This window comes from Somniosus microcephalus, chromosome 2 (assembly GCF_052327205.1).
Source record: "Somniosus microcephalus isolate GS21.2 chromosome 2, FLI_Smic_1.0, whole genome shotgun sequence".
NCBI classification, from domain to species: Eukaryota; Metazoa; Chordata; class Chondrichthyes; order Squaliformes; family Somniosidae; genus Somniosus; species Somniosus microcephalus.
This window is the reverse complement of record NC_140988.1, coordinates 111229396-111249186: the sequence shown is the minus strand read 5'-3', so window position 1 is coordinate 111249186 and position 19791 is coordinate 111229396. Positions and strand designations below refer to the sequence as shown.

General features: G+C 45.3%; 1 protein-coding gene across 1 annotated transcript in view; it reads left to right on the top strand.

Annotated features, from left to right (window-relative positions):
* Positions 1-19791, top strand: part of sorcs2 (sortilin-related VPS10 domain containing receptor 2) — an 879651-nt gene that overhangs the window by 781546 nt on the left and 78314 nt on the right. Inside the window, exons 14-17 of the mRNA XM_085964704.1 lie at positions 7601-7742; positions 12175-12308; positions 14908-15021; positions 18505-18676. Coding sequence (XP_085820830.1) covers positions 7601-7742; positions 12175-12308; positions 14908-15021; positions 18505-18676 — 562 coding nt within the window. The remainder of the gene's footprint in view (positions 1-7600; positions 7743-12174; positions 12309-14907; positions 15022-18504; positions 18677-19791) is intronic.

Sequence of the window (19791 nt, the reverse complement as noted above, 5' to 3'; positions counted from 1 at the left end):
GTTAACCCCTGACTAATTTAACAGGTTTGTATAAGTCTTTCTGGTTGCTTGCGAATCCTTTGTGAACGTCTTAATTCCACTTGTGGTGGATTCTCAGATTCATTCGCACTTGAGATTGGAGTAGTCTCTGATGTTGGTTTTACTCTGTCCCACTGTGGCCTGGCAGTACCAGTGTCCACTGGCACCTTATAAGCCGTGCTGGGTCCTGGAACAGCCTCGTCTACTGCCCTTTGTTCCATCTGAGGCAGTTCCCCCTGCTGCCGGCTGAAAAGCTGATCCACATGCCGACAAACCCCTCGACCATCCCCTAGTAACATGGAGTACGACACAGGTCCTGTAATGTCCTGGATTAGTCCTGGTATCCATTTAGGTCCATAACTGAAGTTCCGGGTGTACACAGAGTCCCCTATGGCGAAATGGCGAGCTCTAGTATGTTTGTCATGGTACGCTTTTTGGTTTGTTTGTTTTGTCTCAACCTTGCTTTTGAGATCTGGGTGTATCAGGTCTAACGTGCACCGCAACTTTCTCCCCATCATCAACTCAGCCGGAGAAAGCCCCGTGGTAGCTTGGGGTGTTATACGATAACTAAACAAGGCTCTATTGAGCTTGGTCTCCAGGGTGTCACCTGAGCTCTTCCTCATGAGCTCCTTAAAAGTCTGCACGGCTCGCTCGGCTAACCCATTTGAGGCTGGGTGATATGGAGCCGAGGTGACATGTGTGATTCCCTTCCTTACCATGAATTCTTTGCTCCCTTCACTAACAAAACACTGTGCATTGTTGGATACAATCATTTCTGGAATACCATGCGTGCTGAAGCTGTTCTTGAGACAATTCAGTGTGGCATCAGTCGTTGCCGAACTCACTGGATAAACGTCGATCCACTTTGAGTGAGCATCAACCAGCACCAAAAACATTTTGCCCATAAAAGGTCCCGCATAGTCTATGTGAATTCTCCTCCAGGGTTTGCTGGGCCACTCCCAGGGATGGAGTGGTGCCCCGGCAGGTGCTTTCCTCTGTTCCTGACATATAGTGCATGACTTTACCTTTGACTCAATTTCAGCATCCAAGTTAGGCCACCACAGGTAGCTCCTAGCCAGTCCTTTCATTCTAGTCATTCCTGGGTGCGATTGATGCAACTGTTCCATCAAAGTAGAGCGTCCCCGCTCTGGGACTATGATGCGTGCTCCCCATAGCACACATCCATCTTGGACACTGAGCTCGTGCTGTCTCTGTCTGTACGGCGCGAACTCCGGTCCCTCACGGTGATCTGGCCAGCCTTTCAACACATACTCACGGACCCTTGACAGAACGGGGTCCTTGGCTGTCCAGCCCTGGATTTGCGCTGAAGTCATCAGGGGACTGATCTCCTGATCCAGCATCAGGACGTGCTCCTCAGGGGAAGTACTGCGAGGAGATTTTGAGAGGGGCAGGCGGCTGAGAGCATCCGCGTTCCCGTTTTCCTTGCCAGCTCTGTACGTGATCACATATTCATAGGCTCTTAGTATTACTGCCCATCTCATTATTCTCTGTGATGCCATTTGAGGCACCGCTTTCATCTCATTCAGTAAGCTAATAAGAGGCTTGTGGTCAGTACTGATTACCAACTTCCTCCCATATATGTACTTATGGAATTTCTTTACTCCAAATATAATGGCCAACCCCTCTTTATCAAGCTGTGAATAGTTCTTTTCCGCAGCTGTGAGCGTGCGTGAAACAAACCCGATGGGCCTTTCTGCTCCATCTGGCATGCGGTGGGCCAACACTGCCCCCACTCCATAGGGTGATGCGTCGCAGGACATTATCAGCTCCTTCTTCTCGTCGTAATGCACCAACACCCTGCTGGACTGAAGTAGCTCCTTTGACTGCTGAAACGCTTTCGCTTGCTCTGGCTCCCAACGCCATGGCTCCTCCTTTCTCAGCAGTTTGTGCAGGGGTGCCAGCAGCATCGATAAGTTTGGAAGAAACCGGTTATAATAATTCAGGAGCCCTAGATAGGCTTTCAGTTCAGTCACTGAGGTGGGTGCAGGTGCATCCTGCACTGCCCGCACTTTCCCTGGTAATGGATGGAGGCCTGTGGCATCCACCCGATGTCCCAGGAATGTAACTTCCTTCTCCATGAAACTACACTTACTCCGTTTCAGGCGTAGCCCCGCCTCTTCCAGCCGCTGTAGCACTTTGCCCAGTGTTTTTAAGTGATCCTGATCGTCACTTCCTGTTAGCAGAATATCATCTAAGTACACGGCCACCTTTGGAATGCCCTGCAGAATGCCCTCCATAGTCCGTTGGAATATTGCTGGGCTAGAACTGACACCAAATGGTAACCTGGCATACGTGAACAGCCCCTTGTGCGTGTTCACCGTGACAAACTTTTTTGATTCTTCATCTAGCAATATCTGCTGATACGCATGACTCATGTCCAGTTTGCTGAATCTTTCTCCCCCAGCGAGCGATGTTAACATGTCCTCCATTCTCGGAATGGGGTACTGTTCCAGTGATGATACTCTGTTCACTGTTAACTTATAGTCACCACACACCCTTACGTTACCGTCGGGCTTCAATACCGGGACTATTGGTGCCGCCCAGTCTGAAAATTTCACTGGTTCTATTACTTTGTCCCTTAGCAGGCGATCTAGTTCCGCCTCAACCTTGGCTTTCATTGCAAAAGGTACCGACCTTGGTTTAAAGAAACGAGGCGTGGCATCACTGGCTACATGAATCTTGGCTGTGGCTCCCCTTAAGGTGCCCAGTTTGTCCTTGAACACTAACTCATGCTTCATCAGCACTTCTTGCAGTGCCTCTGTACTGTCCTCCATTTTATTCATTGCCTGCCAGTACACACTCAACTCACTGATCCACCCTCGCCCTAACAGGTTTGGCCCTGACCCTGCTACCACTACCACCGTAAGCTCTTTGGTGACTCCTTTGTGTTCCACTTGTACTTCGGCCGCCCCCAAAATGTCCACCTTCTGTCCTGTGTAGGTTTTGAGACTAATGGGGCATGTACCTAGCTCTGGTACTTTTGCTTCCCCCCATAGCTTGGCGTACTCAGTCTGCGACATTATGGTTACACTACATCCGGTGTCAATCTCAAACTTTACTTGACCTCCGTTCACTATCAAATACTGAGTGAGAGGGGGTACATTGGGCCTTGAAGTGTTTATACTGTATACAGTGAAAACCGACTCACTAGACTCTTCCTCCTCTTGTATGTAATTTGCCCGCTTTGTGTACTTCTCCCTCCCCCCTTTTGCATGCTTTGCCCCTTTAGCACTGCTTCTCTCACTCACTGCCCTTTTACAGACTTTCTTTAAGTGCCCTATTTTCCCACAATTGTGGCACTTTGCCTTTGCAAACCTGCAGTCCTTTGCATAATGGCTCGTCCCGCCACATCAGTAGCAATCCCCAACCCTGACTGGTGGACTTTTCGCGCCAGCTTCCATCTTGAAAACAGCTCCTCCCACTGGTTTACTCCATTTCTCCTTGCTCATACTGTTTAAGTCCTTAATGTCCTTGTTAGCCGTCTCCATGGCTTGTGCTTTTTTAAGTACCGTCTCAAACGTTAACCCTTCTTCTGACAGCAACCTTTGCTGTATACTGTCGTCATTAACTCCGCATACTAGTCTGTCCCTTAACATGACTGTGAGCGTATTTCCAAAATTACAGTCCTGTGCGAGCCTCCGAAGCTCCTCCACATACTCAGTAACGCTTTCTTCTGGCCTCCTAATCCTCGAATTGAATTTCCATCTCTGTACTATTTCACTAGGTTTCAGATTGAAATGATTCTTTAGTAGACTCACCAACTCGTCAAAAGATTTTTCTCCTGGCCGCTCCGGGCTCAGCAGATTCCTCATCCGTGCATAGGTTTGCGCTCCCACACAACTCAGTAAAATGGCCCTTTTCTTTTCAGCACTGTCCACCTCGTTTGCCATAAAGAAATGGCCCAGTATTTCACAATACTCCTCCCAAGACTGCGACTTGCTGTCAAAAGGTGCCACGGAGCCTACCGTTCCTGCCATCCTTGGAGTCCGGTCACTTCAGCCAAAAAATCAAACTCCGTTTCGACTCCCGCGGCCTAGCCTCGTGCTTTTCCGACTAGTTTGCTAACCAACCCGAGCACCTCTTCCGAATACTCCAAAACTTTTCCGTCCTTTATTCTCGTCGCCATATGTGGTATCTTGAAGTGCCCATAGATGGAGACAGACACAGGTTAACTCCTTAACATGGTTTAATCAACTCTTGCACATAAAAGCTTCTGCCATGAGGCAGCAAAAACAAAGAGTACCACAGTGCAGATCAGACTTAACTCAGGAGAGCAATTGCCACAGCACCACCTGGTGGATCAGGTTACTCATAACCTCCCAGGTTACTACAGTTTGCAACACCATTGTATGTCTTAACCAGCTTTTTGAATTTGCATAGTTTTTCTTTGAGAGTCTGTCACACAATGTTCTAACTGTTGTGTTGGTAAACAAAAGGCTTTTATTTTTGTTTCTAAGCATAACACAGTAGTGTGAAAATATGGATTGCTGGATGCCCAATCACTCACTTTTTAAACCAGGCTTACAGAAAGACTAAGGGGTCAATTTTAACTCGGGTGCGGGGAATTGTCGGGTTCCCTGAATTTGGTGTTTCCCACATGAATCTAAATGGGTCTGTGAGATTGATGCAATTTTAACTCAATTGGCCAATTGATTTCCAACGTGTGGGAAGCCTTGGCAATTGAGTATTTCCAGTCAGAAAGTCGCAGAATATGATGTCATCATTGCTGCTGCTTTTAAGGTCCACAGCAAGCCTTGCTTCTTCTGCAGGCTTCCAAACTTCACCATTAAGATGGCACAGGAGCCTGCAGGAACAACGGCCAGTGGGAGGGCAAGAGCTGCCCCCAAATTTGATGAGGCTTCACTCCAGGCATTGCTGGATGGTGCTAGGGCCCACAGGAAGGTCCTGTTCCCTTCAGGGAGGAAGAGGCCACCCAGTCAGACCAAGGCTGTGTGGCTACAGGTGGCTGGTGAAGTCAACTCCTTGGGGCTCACATGGCGCACCTGGATGCAGTGCAGGAAAAGATTCCATGACCTTCATCGCACTGGAAAAGTAAGTACTGTATGAAGTTTCCATCACCCTCAATCTGATTCCCATTGCCTTTCCTCACCAGCACTCAGCTTTTGCAATCTCTTCCTCCACACCCCACTAGACACTCACATCCATGCACCCTTACCCATTCTCTCTCTCTCTATGCTCACAATCACATAACTATTCCACCATGCAGCCCTCACACTCCCTCTCACTCTGATGCTTTGAGCACAACTGACAACACACAGGGAGGGCACTTGGTCTTGCAACCTCACTCCATCTTTGTCTCCTTCTAAGCATCTATGCTATGCAATCTGTGCACTCACTCCTTCATTCTCACTCAACCTCCACTTGTCTCCCTCATTGCAGGAAAAGAGAGCTCACAACAAGAGAGAGCGAGCCAGGACAGGAGGAGGGCCGCCCTCATTAGCACAGCTCACCCCCTTGGAGGAAGGCGTCCTGGAGATTGTTGGGGCTGACATAGATGCGGAAGTTGGGGAAGGAGAGACAGGTGCATCCCCGCAAGCTGGTGACAGAATAGTTTTCCATCTCTCTCATTGGCATTGCATGAGTCGCTGATAATGATTCTGAAGCTACATCAGATGGACTTATGATCATCTGCAAAATGCAATGTGCATGTAACCTTGGCATCACATCTCTAACTTTTTCCTTGACTCCCCACATGACCATCGAGAGCCCCCGCCCCCAGTGTGCAGGAGAAAGAGCCTCAGATGCCAGACTCCTCAGAAGAATCTGCAACCTCTGAGGGCACAGCGTCAGCAGAAATAAGCGCACCCAGCACCAGCGCAGACACTCACACCTCGGTTGGACCTTCGGGATATAGAGTAGAGTTGTCACCTGGTGTATCACAGCTCACAAGTGAGCATCAGCAGATGGTGGAGCCAGGGACAGCAGTGGAGAGTCCTCGTCGGAGGGCGCAGGACTCTGCCAGCTCGGCTCAGCTGCATGTCGACCCTCTGCCTCTGGGTCCATCCGTAAGATCAGAGGTGATGGAACTCCATGTACGGATACAGGAGTCTCTGGCAGGTTTTGTCTCCAGGGTCGCTGCGAGTGTGGAGCGAATGGAGGAGTCCATAGCGAACATGAGCAGAGCCTTTGTGGAGTCATTGGTGCATGAACGCATCAACACGGAAAGGATGGCTACCTACGTGGAAATGATTGCTGCCTCCGTGGTAAGGCTGGCTACGGTAGAGGAGAGGAGGGCTACGGCCATGGAGGAAGTTAGTCGCCAGGGTATGGAAAACATGGTGAGTGTTCAGAATAGAATGACATCTCTTGAGGAGCGATGGGCATCTATTGAACAGAGAAACCAGACCTTCATGGAAGTCCTTCTGAGTAGAACTGCCATTGCAGATACAGGTCCCCATGACCCCCCTGATGTGCAGCAAGGTGCTCTCAAGCCACTTGCAGGCGCTGAGGGGGAGCTGACCCATGAGAGGGAGGTTGGTGGCAGACCTCAAGGAAGTGGGGGCTCCTCTCCAAGCGCTCACACTTCCATGCCACTGCAGAGCCCTCGGTCAGGGCCCCGCCGGAGTCCACACCTAACTGAGATAGACATCTCAACCCCTGCACAGCCGCAGGAGCAGCAGACTGCTGACGAGCCCTCACAGGCTCGCCACCCCAGAGGACGCCCACCAAAGGTGTCGAGACAGGAGCAGCAGGAAAGCGAGCAAGGGGCCTCCACATCTGCTGAAGCCACAGGGGAACCACTACGTAGGAGCACGCATAAGAGGAAAATAAAGCACAAATAGTCACAAGGGTCATCACTTGGGTGAAATGTGTATTCTGTAAAAATGCCATCAGTTGTTTGTTTTGCATAAAAATTCTGATCGCAACTTCTGCAGTTGTGGCGCGTGTCATTTCGCGAATGGGGCTGGAGGTCCTCTGATGCCAAGAAGGGAAGGAAAAAAAGGCCTCCCATGCTTCTGGTAGATGCCTCAGTTGAGGAAGCGCTGAGTGAGGCTGGCGAGAGGGGTTTCGCAGGAGGTCACACTGGAGAAGTGTGTGAGGCTCCAACCTTCCACAGGTGTGGTTAAGCCTGGTAAAAGTTGCCCCAGGCCTGAAACAACAAAGTCCTGCCACCTGCAAATGATGACTGATCAAATCTTCTCTTTAATGGTTGACCTGCAGCTGATAGTCAGCAAGCCAATAGTGTTCACGCCAGGTTTCACAGGCGTGATCCCCACCAGGCATGTTTTATGTGGGAAAAGGGTTAAACAGGCAAGGGCCTGTTAAAATGGGATTATAAAGGCCAATAAGTGCTGTTTAAGGGCCCTAAAGACCAGTCCCGCCTGTTGCAGGCGGGACTGATTCGGGACCATCAGACATGCCTGGGTTAAAATGGCTAGGTGTCGGGAACCAGGTCGGGGGGGGGGGGGGGTTCCGACCCCCAGGTTTTGCGATTTTAACCCCCCATACGCCTCAAAGCCTGCCTGACGGCTGAGTTAAAATCAAGCCCAAAGAGTCCCCCACTTTCTACAGATATTCTTTTGTAAACTGTTTTGAAATCTTTGGATGCCATTTCTGTTTCCAGGATCTTTGGTCACATCAGCTTCCGCTCAGACTGGGAACTGGTAAAAGTGGACTTTAGACCATCCTTCCGCAGACAGTGTTTGCCTGATGACTACGACTCATGGGATCTGATGAATCAGGTACTGTACAGTGAAATCAAAATAACAAAAATACTGGAAATATAATTGTTGCTGGACACACCTGAAAACATCATAACTCATCTTTTCCCTTTACAGATTCTGACTGACCTGCTGAATAATTACAGCATTTCCTGTTTCATTTCAGATTTCCAGAAGTTGCTGTTTTCTCATTTGGATCATGTACAGTGAATCCATCTGCTCATGACCCTGCCCCTAGAACAGTGGGTTTTTGCTGGGTAGAAATAGATAAACTTTAGTCCCTTTGAGGCATGCCCTCCCAAAACCAAACGCTATCATACGTAAGCATGTGCTAAACAAATAGGAAAGCTGCAAGATCCCCGTAGGCAGAATAAGAATAAGGAACAAAAGGATCTAGGAGTACAAATGATGAACAGGCTGGGTCTCTTTTCTTTTGAAAAGAGAAGGCTGAGGGGTGACCTAATAGAGGTCTTTAAAATTATAAAACATTTTGATAGAGTGGATACAGAGAGAATGTTTCCACTTGTGGGGAACAGCATAACTAGAGGCCATCAATAGTCACCAAGAAATCCAATAGGGAATTCAGAAGAAACTTCTTTACCCAGAGAGTGGTGAGAATGTGGAACTCGCTACCACAGGGAGTGGCTGAAGCAAACAGTATAGATGCATTTAAGGGGAGGCTAGACAAGCATATGAGGGAGAAGGGAATAGAGGGTTATGCTGACAGATTTAGATGAGGAAAGACGGGAGGAGGCTCAAGTGGAGCATAAACGCCGGCATGGACTGGTTGGGCCGAATGGCCTGTTTCTGTGCCGTATATCCTATGTATTCCTATGTAAGAAACATTACATTGGGACATGGGTAGTTTGGAGTATCAATGCAGCATGTCACAACGTGCTAAGTGTCAGGTTTATAATAAGCGATTGTGGTTAGTCGTACCTTTATGAGCGGAGGTGATCTACTTTCTTGTAGGCAGGAAGGGCAACTCATGCAGCATTAATCAAGGATGGTGTGTCACTCCTCCTGGCAGCTGAGTGGCATTGACAGAGCCTTGGTAACAGGTCGTCTGCGCATCCTTGTGGCTGGGACCGTGAGAGGAGGGATAAAACATAGACAAAAATCAGGGAATAAATTAAACTATGGGACTGAAATTCCTCAGCTATTTTGGTGGACTCCTGCAATAACTTTGCTGAATGTTTGCCAGAATGGCTGCAAGCTCCACAGGAACCATTGAATCCTGGCTTCATGTGAACCATACAAGGCCGAGGATGAGGAGGAGTCAGGCTAAGGACTCCCAAGACCAAATTTCTCATAGCCCCGGGCTGGAGCATGCCACCTTGTGGATTGTTGGCTGACATGCCCAGGGAAAGAGGCACACCGGCCTCATGGATGACAGAAATGGGGCCCACATTCAGGGTCCAGGCCTGGGTCAGATTTTTAAGAAAATTACTTATAGCAGTGCCCTTGGTGAGGGGACACAATCTCAGGTTTCCCGGGGGTGGGAGGGAGGGAGGGAGGGAGGGACAACACCCCTGGTTCGGCCAGCAACGCTGCATTTTGTGGCTTTCTGGGGCAGGCGGGTAACCAAGATGCTGGCATGAGCACCCGTCAGCCTTGTGCAAATCAGGTGCCCTCCTCCTGACCCCACCAACTCCTCCTCCTGACCCCGCCAACTCCTCCTCCTGACCCCGCCAACTCCTCCTCCTGACCCCGCCAACTCCTCCTCCTGACCCCGCCAACTCCTCCTCCTGACCCCGCCAACTCCTCCTCCTGACCCCGCCAACTCCAGTGGTCCAGTTCTAGAAGGTACCAACTGTGTGACTCATTGTAAATACTGGGAATTTCAGCCTGTATAGGGGTTAGTTTGATTTTGAGTGATATTGATTCAGCTCCTTGTTATACATTTCTCCCGTTCTCCATTTCCATTGAAGGCAGTGAAAATGAGAGTCGGGAGAGATGTATGACGGGCGGCTGAATCGCTAGCGCCTGTTTTATACTATTGCTCAAGTGTCTGGCAGTGCAAGTGCGAGGAGGAAAGCAATGGCTACAGCTTTTCCCTACATGTGGTCAGAGGTGACATCAGCACATACATTTTATCAATCATTGACTACTTTTGAAATCAGTCAAGTCTAAGAGTTTTTTTTAACTGGGCTTTACAAAAATTGCTAAAATGTAAATTACCCCCTATATATTTAATCTAAATTAATATATAAAACATACTGAATAACCTAGTAATTAACTGAAAACGATAATCTATGAATCTTTTCTATTAGTCATTAGAGGTTACAACTTTTGCTGCACCCAAACCCAGATGTGAGTGTGGCACGTGGTGGGACGGTGGATTGAGTTCTGAGATTTACTGTGTGCCGATGAATATCATTAGCCATCTTACTAACCTAAATAATTAATAATAATGCCTCCTTATCATGAAGCTAATGAAAAATCAACTCTTTTTAAAAATTTCGCACAAAATCGGCCAAATCAGCGCAAAAGGTGAATTTCAAGTGCAAATTACATTGAGTTTCCTCAATCTTTTGCACTGGTTTAAAAAGACACTGTGGTGGAAGCCCGCCCCGCCCAACAAACTGGCCACTGCTCCGAATTCATCACCATGGCCAGTTTCCACCAGTTGCGCCCACTTGCGGACCTTCGAGGAGCCTCTTATAATTAAGCTTTCTTTTTTGGGTGCCAGGGCACTAATAGGCATCTTTAAAAAGCTTTTAAATATATAAAAGAGACTTACTAAAGAACTGACTAGTATACACCAATGTAACTAGAAAATGTTTCTGTATAGTTTTTTAAAGTTATTTTCAGTTATTTAAAATCAAGTCACTCACAGGTGGTGGACTGGGCACTCTGACTAAAAATGTTTATTTTTTGTGATAAACCTATTTTCAGCTGTATTAATAAAACCACTCATGTATATCACAGAATATTTTTTAACAGAATTTTTTTAAATCACGTTCTAAAACGCTGCCCGATTTTGCTGGTTCACGGAAGATTTTACGTTCACTGATATGCAAATCAGTTTGAGCAGCAACTTGAGCAAAAAAAAACACTTCTGAAAACTAGCACAATTTTGAGCGCAATTTGCTCCCGGATTGACGATCGTGCCTAAAGCGGAAACTCCACTCCCAGATTTTTAAAAGTCTGGTTTACATTTTAGCAATTTTTGTAAAGCCCAGTTAAAAAAAACTCTAGACTTGACTGATTTCAAAAGTAGTCAATGATTGATAAAATGTATGTGCTGATGCCACCTCTGACCAAGCAGGGCTGACATGTATAGCCACATGTAGGGAAAAGCTGTAGCCATTGCTTTCCTCCTCGCACTTGCACTGCCAGACACTTGTGTGCTGCACATTCTGGCAGCAGCCATTTGCTCTTTTCAGTCCCAGGCAAAGCAGTCTATGGACTCTCATCTCCTTTAGATCAGACACGCAACATTACAATAAGAACAACTGTCAGCGTCAGGCTTGGCGCAGTACCGATTGCACATTATGCAGAGATACCTGCCCTGTAAATAATATAAAATTAAATAAAGGAAATGTCACTATTAAAAATGTATTCTTACAAATCCGGTGATCGCAAACCATGCCTCTCCTACATTTTTCACAGTTGTGGGTTCCTCATTTGGAATTTTAGCCTGCAGCATGCTCACAGGAGTCTAACTTCAGAAGGCTACTTTTGCTTTCAAGTGCCTTCAGACAGGCCTCAGTATCAGCCCTATAAATTGGTAGAAGCTTCTTGTAGTGTTGATAGATTCTGATATCATTATAAGCTGTAACTGGAATGCTTGGCACAGTTGTTCCTCAAATCTGCTGAGCTTTGTTTTACCCTGTCCGATCCCCTAACCTGAGCCTTTATGTAGCTCCTTAATACTGGCATAGAGGTGGGGTGAGGGGGAAACCGTTAAGTAGCACCGGCCTACAGATACAGTGGCGCACAAAAAAAATATGCAGTGACATTATTTGAGTTACCACCAAGTGGAAAGATTCCCTCTGTGTGCTGTGTGTGACACAGGTTTACGATTTCACTACACAAAGTACACAGGGAATTCTCCATCCCCTCCCCAAGAGGAAAATCCAGGTCAATATGGCACATAATAGGCAAGGCCACAGTTTACTTGGAAGTCCCATTTCATTAGGCACCATTTTATCTCATAGTTTTGGTGTATATTCTGTGTGATTTTTTTCAATCCAACAGTGAGTTGTTGTGATCTGGAATGCACTGCCTAAAAGGGTGCTGGAAGCAGATTCAATAATAACTTTCAAAAGACAATTGGATAAATACTTGAAGGGAAAGAATGTACAGGGGAGTGGGTCTAATTGGATAGCTCTACCAAAGAGCCGACACAGGCACAATGAGCCGAATGGCCTCCTTCTGTGCTGTATCATTCTATGATTCTATAATGTACTAATCTGTATATACTGATCATCAATATGTTTCTGTTTAGGATGAGCATTGTATCATGGGAGAGGAGAGACAATTCCGCAAGCGGAAAATATCCTCATGGTGTATTAAAGGAAAGAACTTCACATCGGCTCTCACATCGAAGCCTTGCCAGTGCACAGAGTTTGATTTTGAGTGGTAATTACATGTTCCTTTGACAGTTTAACCAGGGTCTGTATGATACATTAGAATTACAAATAACAAGATTAGAAATTGCTTGATATATGATTAGAGTTTAAATAATTAAAAATCATTGCAATGCTTGCCCTATTTGGTTCATGCTTTCTATGTGAATACCATCCTGTGTGAGATATGTTAATATAAAGATGTGACAAACACAAACTAACGATTTCTAGTCTTGAGGAAGGGCCAAAGGCCTAAAACACTGAATACTGTTTTTCCACAGATGCTGCCTGACCTGCTGAGTATTTCCAGCTTTTTCAGTTTTTTATTTTCAGACTTCTGGCATCTGCAGTATTTTACTTTTTGTCACAATTTCTTGTGTGGATTTTCCTCCAAATTTCTTGACCCTGATTGATTTTTTTTTTTACTCCCTCTTCCTTAACCCATTTACAATGCCCCAAATCCTGTCCTGGCTGAGGTCAGCTAACTCAGCCCAGATCAAAAGTTGAACCATTGAACTTTTTGTTATATGAAGCTCATCTGACACTGGCTCATGTATTTACTGAAAAAGCCATCAGGGGAATAGGGTTTATGTGGTTTAGCTCTTAGTTATAACATATAGGAACAGCAATATTCCTCTGTATCATTCTATTAAATAAATCCCAAAAGTACTGCTTGTCAAATCATGTGAGTTGATCCCGGAACCTACTGTATTTCACTGTCTGCCACCTGACACCGACCAGCAATAGAATTAAAACAGAAAATGCTTTGTAAATATTAAATAGATTAATACACAGACTGAGGTGCATTTGAAGCCACTAATCCCGCTTAGTGTTGAGATAACAGTAAATTTCCTGGTGCAGAGGACTCCTGCAGCAGGAATTTGGATGTGGGAGTATTATTTTTTGCATTGAGAGCACTAATTTGTAAAATCTACCCTGACATTGCTAAATTGAGTATTTATGTTGAGTGACATCCTGTCAATTCCTCAGTGTGTTACTGTCTTGCAATGTGCTTCAGATTGTGTGTAATCAAGGGCAGAACATTTTTCATGGAGTTACAGAACATGTATACGCAATATAGTAAGCTCCGTTGACTTAGTGGAGCTTCAAGGCCTCTGCAGAGTAAAGCACTTTGTACATAATGGCCCAGAAATTCCATTCGCAGCCCTTCCACGGGCGGAGGGCTGCGATTTGGAAAAACCTCCGTCTGGACCGGAGGGCTCCCAGGAGGCGCAGAATTCCGTTGCTGTGCCTCTTCAAACTGCCGTTGTGCAGGGCACACGTATCCCAGGGGTGCATGTAGTTCGCAGCGTCCCTGGGATCACGTGGGCCATGGGGAGCCAATCAGAGCAGGGAATCTACATTCAGAGATTTGACAGGAAGACCTGTCAAATCTATGAATAGAGATCAGCCCCAAAACATAAGTAAAACTTCAAATAATTTTTTTTTTAAATCACATTTTTAAAAGGACTATAAATTACATAAATTAACTATTTTAAACAAAAATTTAAATTTTTGAAAAAAATAATTAAAGTTTTTAACGGGGCTAAAAATAAACTTACCTTTCTTTAAAGTATTTTAAAATGATAAATCAGTGGAAAAATTTTTTTTTTTACTTCACCTCTTAGTCTGGTAAAAGCAGGCCTTGCGCCTGCTTTTCCAGGCACAGCTGTTTCAGACTTACCTGGACTGAAGCAACTGTGGAAAAAAACGGAAGTTTCAGCCAGCACGCGCTGCCTATCCGGCGCAGGCGTTTGACCTGTGAAGCCCTTTCTTCAAAGAACGGAAGTTCCGGTTTCCAGCGCATGCGCAGTGCATGCCTAAAACCAGCACTTCCGTTGGCCCTACGGGTGAGTACACAGCGCGTACACACCCATAGGGAACGGAATTTATGGGCCAATAGTTTCAACTATTATGTCAACCCCATGTTAACTGCTAATCAACAGTGTACCAGGTAAACGTACAGTGATTGTGTCCCAATTGTCCCTTCAGTGTAGGCATTAGTATGCATCAACCACACAGTGTACCCAGCATAATAATATATATATTTATATAAAATCTTAATATTAAAGTCTTTGATGCAAAATCTCTGACTTAAACACCAACAAAATGTAATACAGCAGTAATGATCCATATATGATTACATACTAAGTAAAAACAAACTTGCCAATCAAAAATTAAAAAGTGATACTCACATTTAAGAAGCCTATTCCCACAGGTCAGGCCATCCACATAGTGCTGCCCCCATTTCAAATGGGTGAGCAGCACTGTCAAGGAGAAGGTCGTGGATGCCAGTCAAAGACCTATTTACAACAATTTTGAGCCTTAATGAGGAATTTCTACCCCTCTATATATAACCCAGCTTAGTAGAGTTTCTTAATGTGCAAGTTATTTAGAATCTGTAGGGTAGATTTTCAACTTGCCTCCTGGATGTGAACCTGGCACAGATCAGCCACCTCTTATTGGAAATGAAAATTGGGTGCTTTCTATAATGGGGGTCTGATCCACAGCACTAGTTTTACACCCAGATGGCAAGTTGAAAATCTACCCTGTGTTGCTTGAATACTTTTATCTGTTTAGTCTTCATTTGATCATTGTTGTATTTTTTGCAGTGACTATGGATTTGAACAGCAAACTAATGGCAGATGTGTCCCAGCATTTTGGTACAATGCAGATTCACCTTCTGAGGACTGTAAATTGGGACAGACGTACACCAGAAGCTCTGGGTAGGTACTTCACATGTCAGAAAAGAAAAGAAGCTGATACTTCATAACCTCTGCCCCCTCCATCCCATCCTTTCATTGGTCTGTGTGTACCATGTCATGGGACATGTTCATAACTGCATTCTTCTAATGCTAGGAATGTTTTTTTTTTACCATGAGCAGCAGTCTCCTCCTCCTTGTCTCTCTTCCCCATGTCAATGAAGTACATACATGGATGTATTGAGATGAAGGGCCACCTTCTCTTGTGAACCTCATGGTATAAAATTTCATCTTCACTACCTAGACAGTAAAGAACTCAGGATGATCTCAGGACGTCCCAAAGCGCTTTACAACCAATGAAGTACTTTTGAAATGTAGCCACTGTTGTAATGTAGGAAATGTGGCAGCCAATTCGCGCTCATCAAGGTTCCACAATCAGCAACGTGATAATGACCAGATATACTGTTTTAGTGATGTTGGTTGAGGAGAACGCCCCTGTTCTTCTTCAAATAGTGTCATGGGATCTTTTGTGTCCACCTGAGAGGGCAGACAGGGCCTCAGTTTAGCGTCTTATCTGAAAGGTGGTCCCTCCAACAGTGCAACACTCCCTCAATACTATACTGGAGTGTCAGTCTGGATTATGTGCTCAAGTCTCTGGAGTGCGACTTAAATACACAACCTTCTGATGCAGAGCCGAGAGAGCTACCACTGAGCCACGGCCGACATAATCTGGCAGAACTGATCATTCGCCCATTATAGAACTCGCCTAATTTTCATTCCTTATAAATCAATTTGATGTAAATCGAGCAGGTTTAACAATGGGCGGGCAATCCCTTTCGCTAGAAGGTGAAAGTGAAAATTTACCCTCACATTATTGTATCCACTTTTTAATTGTGGGTGTTGTACAGAGCTCTGTGGCAGAAGTGCAAAGAATAAAATAGATCACACGAGGAATGTATTCTAATAGGACACCATTCCTTTAAATAAAATGTGATAAAATTAGCATTCTGAATGAATTACTTTTGGATTACAATTTTTTTTCTTATTTTATTGGGAGCAATGGTGTCCTTTTCAGTGGTACCAGTAATATTGTTACACTGCACTTCTGCTCTGGTATCATGCCAAGATTTCCATGGTGCCAGCACTAAAAGTAAAGTGATAATCTGCCAGTGCAAGTTCTATATCTTGAACATATATTGACATAAATGAGGAAACTTCAAAGTACTGGTATCTCATAGATCATTGCTTCTCACCTTCTCTACTGTCTTTCTTCTTTCCATTGACTAAAAAGAGCTGACTATTCAATCAGACGAAAACATAAGAGGCTGTTTTACCTCTGCCCGCTCACCCACCAATGTCCCACATCGATCGTGCAGGCTACAATTTTAACCTGCTCTTATGAGCAGGTGAGAGGGACGCCTTCTTTAAATATGCCGATCCGGTTCTGATAACTGTGGGCCTGACAGGGAAGCAGTTGTAGTTTTCCTGCTAGGTCCGCCTAGCGGGAAGAGGAGTTGGGGCCAGAAGAGACTCAAATAGGTAAATCTTTTTACTTTTTTTGACTTTTTTTGTGTGGGACCAGGGGAAGCAGGAGTGCTCCTCCGGCCCCACAGGAATAGTTTAGACCTTCCCTGGTCCATGCTCCCTCCCCCTACCGATTGACTTCCCTGATTTATGGGGACTATTCCTTCAGATCATGGAGGGAGCACCCTGGCGCCCAACATTGTGCTGCTGCCCGCCAGCCAGTTTCCGCTTCCCGACAGTTTTTGGGCGGAAAGCTATCTGGAGGCATGCAGGTGAGGCCTGGGAATTAAAATCCCCTGGGCCTCACGCTGCTGAGCTGCTGAGATGGTTTGCCTCACTACCCAGTGACCAGGATGCCAGTAGAGAACTCAGGATAAATTATACTCTGTACATGTGTTTCAGCATGAATTACATTAAATTATTAAAGCGCATGTGGAAGCAGGAGTTAATCAGGGGCACAGAAATGGCAAATGGAGTTTAGACACGTAAAAAAAAAAGCAATGAAATAATGTTGAACTTATACAAGACTGCAGTACATGCATTATGTACAGTTATGGGCACACCAATTTGGGAAAGTTGTAAAAGCAGTGGAAAAGGTGCAGGCAAATGTTACCAGTGATGAAGGGTTGCAATTATAAGTGAGACTTGAGAAGTTAGAGCTTTGCAAAAGTTACTATGCGATCAAATAAAGGTCTTCAAGATTATGACGGGTGAATAAGATGAAAAGTGATAGATTGTTTCCACTGGTTTGTGAGATGGTAACAGAAGGGCAGACACAAATCACAAAAGGAAGGTTAGAAAAAAATGATTTATGCAGAAGGTGGTTAGAATGTGGAATTCTCTGCCACAAACCATTATTGAAGCATATTCCATGAATTCTTTAAAAGGGCATTACATAGTTACTTGAAAAAGATGAATATTAAAAGGGTATGGGAGCCGAGCACGAGAGGGATTAGACAAGGTGACTCACATGGAGTAAAACACCATAGCAGATGTGATGGGCGAATGGCCCATTTCAATGCTGTTGCATTCTACAGTTCTGTGAGGTGTCCCCTACCACCCCAAGACCTCAAATGTGAAAACTTGAGTTTTCTGCTTTTCTCCATAGTTTTCTTGACTCTGTATTCTGGGTCTTCAAGACAGGTCAAGTGGAGGGGACTGCTGATCCCTGTTGCCCATTACCTCGGTGTTGTGTTTAACTAATAGCAGGTGAACATCCTATGTAAACTGTAGCACTGCACTAACCTGTCCCAGTTCAGTAGCAGCATTATAAGGAAACAGAGTGTGTAAGGCTCAGAAATGGCCATCAGCTTATGTTTCCATCTCTATATTAGTAATGAAAGATACAGTAGTTCTAATACAGCAAAGAGCACAAAAGATATTTTAAATACTTGACTCGGAGGCACCCACATCCTGATGAGGTGATTTTTGCTGGTACCTTTGGAGGCAGCAGTGCCATGACAGCAAACACTTTGGCAGGCAACGTGGGTTACCTTCATCTTGGGCCTTGTGTTTGTGGAGCTGTTTATCTGTTCTGATGCTCTGAAATCTGGTTTGAAGTATAAAACGGGTAGACTCCGTGGCACAGGAGCCAAGGATATGACAGAAGTGCTTCTTTCTGAAGTGTTTCTGCAATAAATATGTGACAGATGAGGTGTTGATCAGCCTGCTGACGGCTTGTTTTCATTCAGTCTTGTGACTGGTTGTGAAATTGGTAATCTTGCAGCCTCCCAATGCTGCTGTTTTAGAGTCATTTGATTAGTGTTTTTCGCTCCAGACTGGGAAACATCTCAGAATAATTTCCACCCAACACTGATGGCGGAAGGAAGAAAGATACAAACCTAAATATATTGCGTAGAATCTGCAGTGTGCCAAGAAACATTTCCCCTCTCACACTCTCTCTCTCTCTGTACATATAATATATAAGGTTTGTGTATCTGTATAAGCTGGTCTGGATGCTAAAGCTATGTCTGTGTTGAACAGTTACAGGAAGGTGGCACTGAATGTCTGTAAGGGCGGTGTGGACAAACAACAAGGCTCTATGCAGCACCGATGCCCGCTAATGGCTCCTAAAGGGCTGTGTATAGTCACAAAAGGAGAAAGGCTAGCAGTCAACCCTGGTGATGATGTTACATTCTTGGTATCGCAGAATCAGGTAACAGGAACCTATCAAATTCTATCAAACCAGTGTTTGCCGATGATTCTTCATTTCCACATCTCCCTAGAGCATGTACTAGGTTATGGGAAATGTGTCACTTGGCCATTGATGTCCAGTATCATTTCTTCAATATTTCTCTGTTCTCAGCAACCAGCAGGGTGAAATTGTCAAGACATGTATAGTTGTTGCTCTGTTTTTATGCCAGCTCATGGATGTGCATGCCCACTGATACACACACAAAAACACACACACACATAGACACTCGTGCAGCCTTTCCTAAAGGTAGGTCAAATAAGTCAAATCTGTTTTCATTACCCTAAATTGGTCTGAAACATAAACAGAGACAGGGACAATTGAGGTTAATAATCCTCTATGCTTGTAATTTTGTCCCAACTGTGGTAAATATATGGCCTGTGATGTAATTCACACAGTTTATTTTATTGTGAGTGGGTAAGGTGATTTCTCCCACCCCCATCTTCTGCAAGAACTGGTGCTGTAATGATGGTCAGAAATCCTGAGCAATTCTGCCTATGGGCCCATTGAGCTTATCCAGTGAGTAGCTGATCCATATAGTCCCAGGCCTAATTCCCAGTTTGTTCCGAGTTAGCCAATCGCAGCTGAAAGGCGCCTCAGAGTCCCTGAGATAGGAGAGAAAGAATTGGCCAGAGTATCTATTCCTGATCGCTATTCAGCAATTTCTGCTGGAAGTGCACTTTGTATGTGGGGGTCGGGTGAGGACAGGATTGGGCTCTACAGTCGAATAGCTTGCTGACACTCACTGGCAAGCTCACACGTGAATAATGACTACTTGAACGAGGTACTGAAACTGCAGACTGGTGAGGAGTCAGTACCTTCAAGAGAGAGGGAGGTAAGGGAGGAAAGATTGACGGAGAAAGCTGATAGAACAGTTATAAAAAAAAACTGCCTCCATGGTTGCACAGCAGAGACACATCACCAATCATTATTTAATTGAGCCCTTACTTATACACTGACTTAAGATCAGTACTTTGCTGATTGAGCATAGAATGATAATGGCCCAGAAATTCAGGTCGAGAACTTCTCGTGGGTGTAAGGCCCCATCCTGCACTTACCTAGCGCGCCGGCCGTTGAGC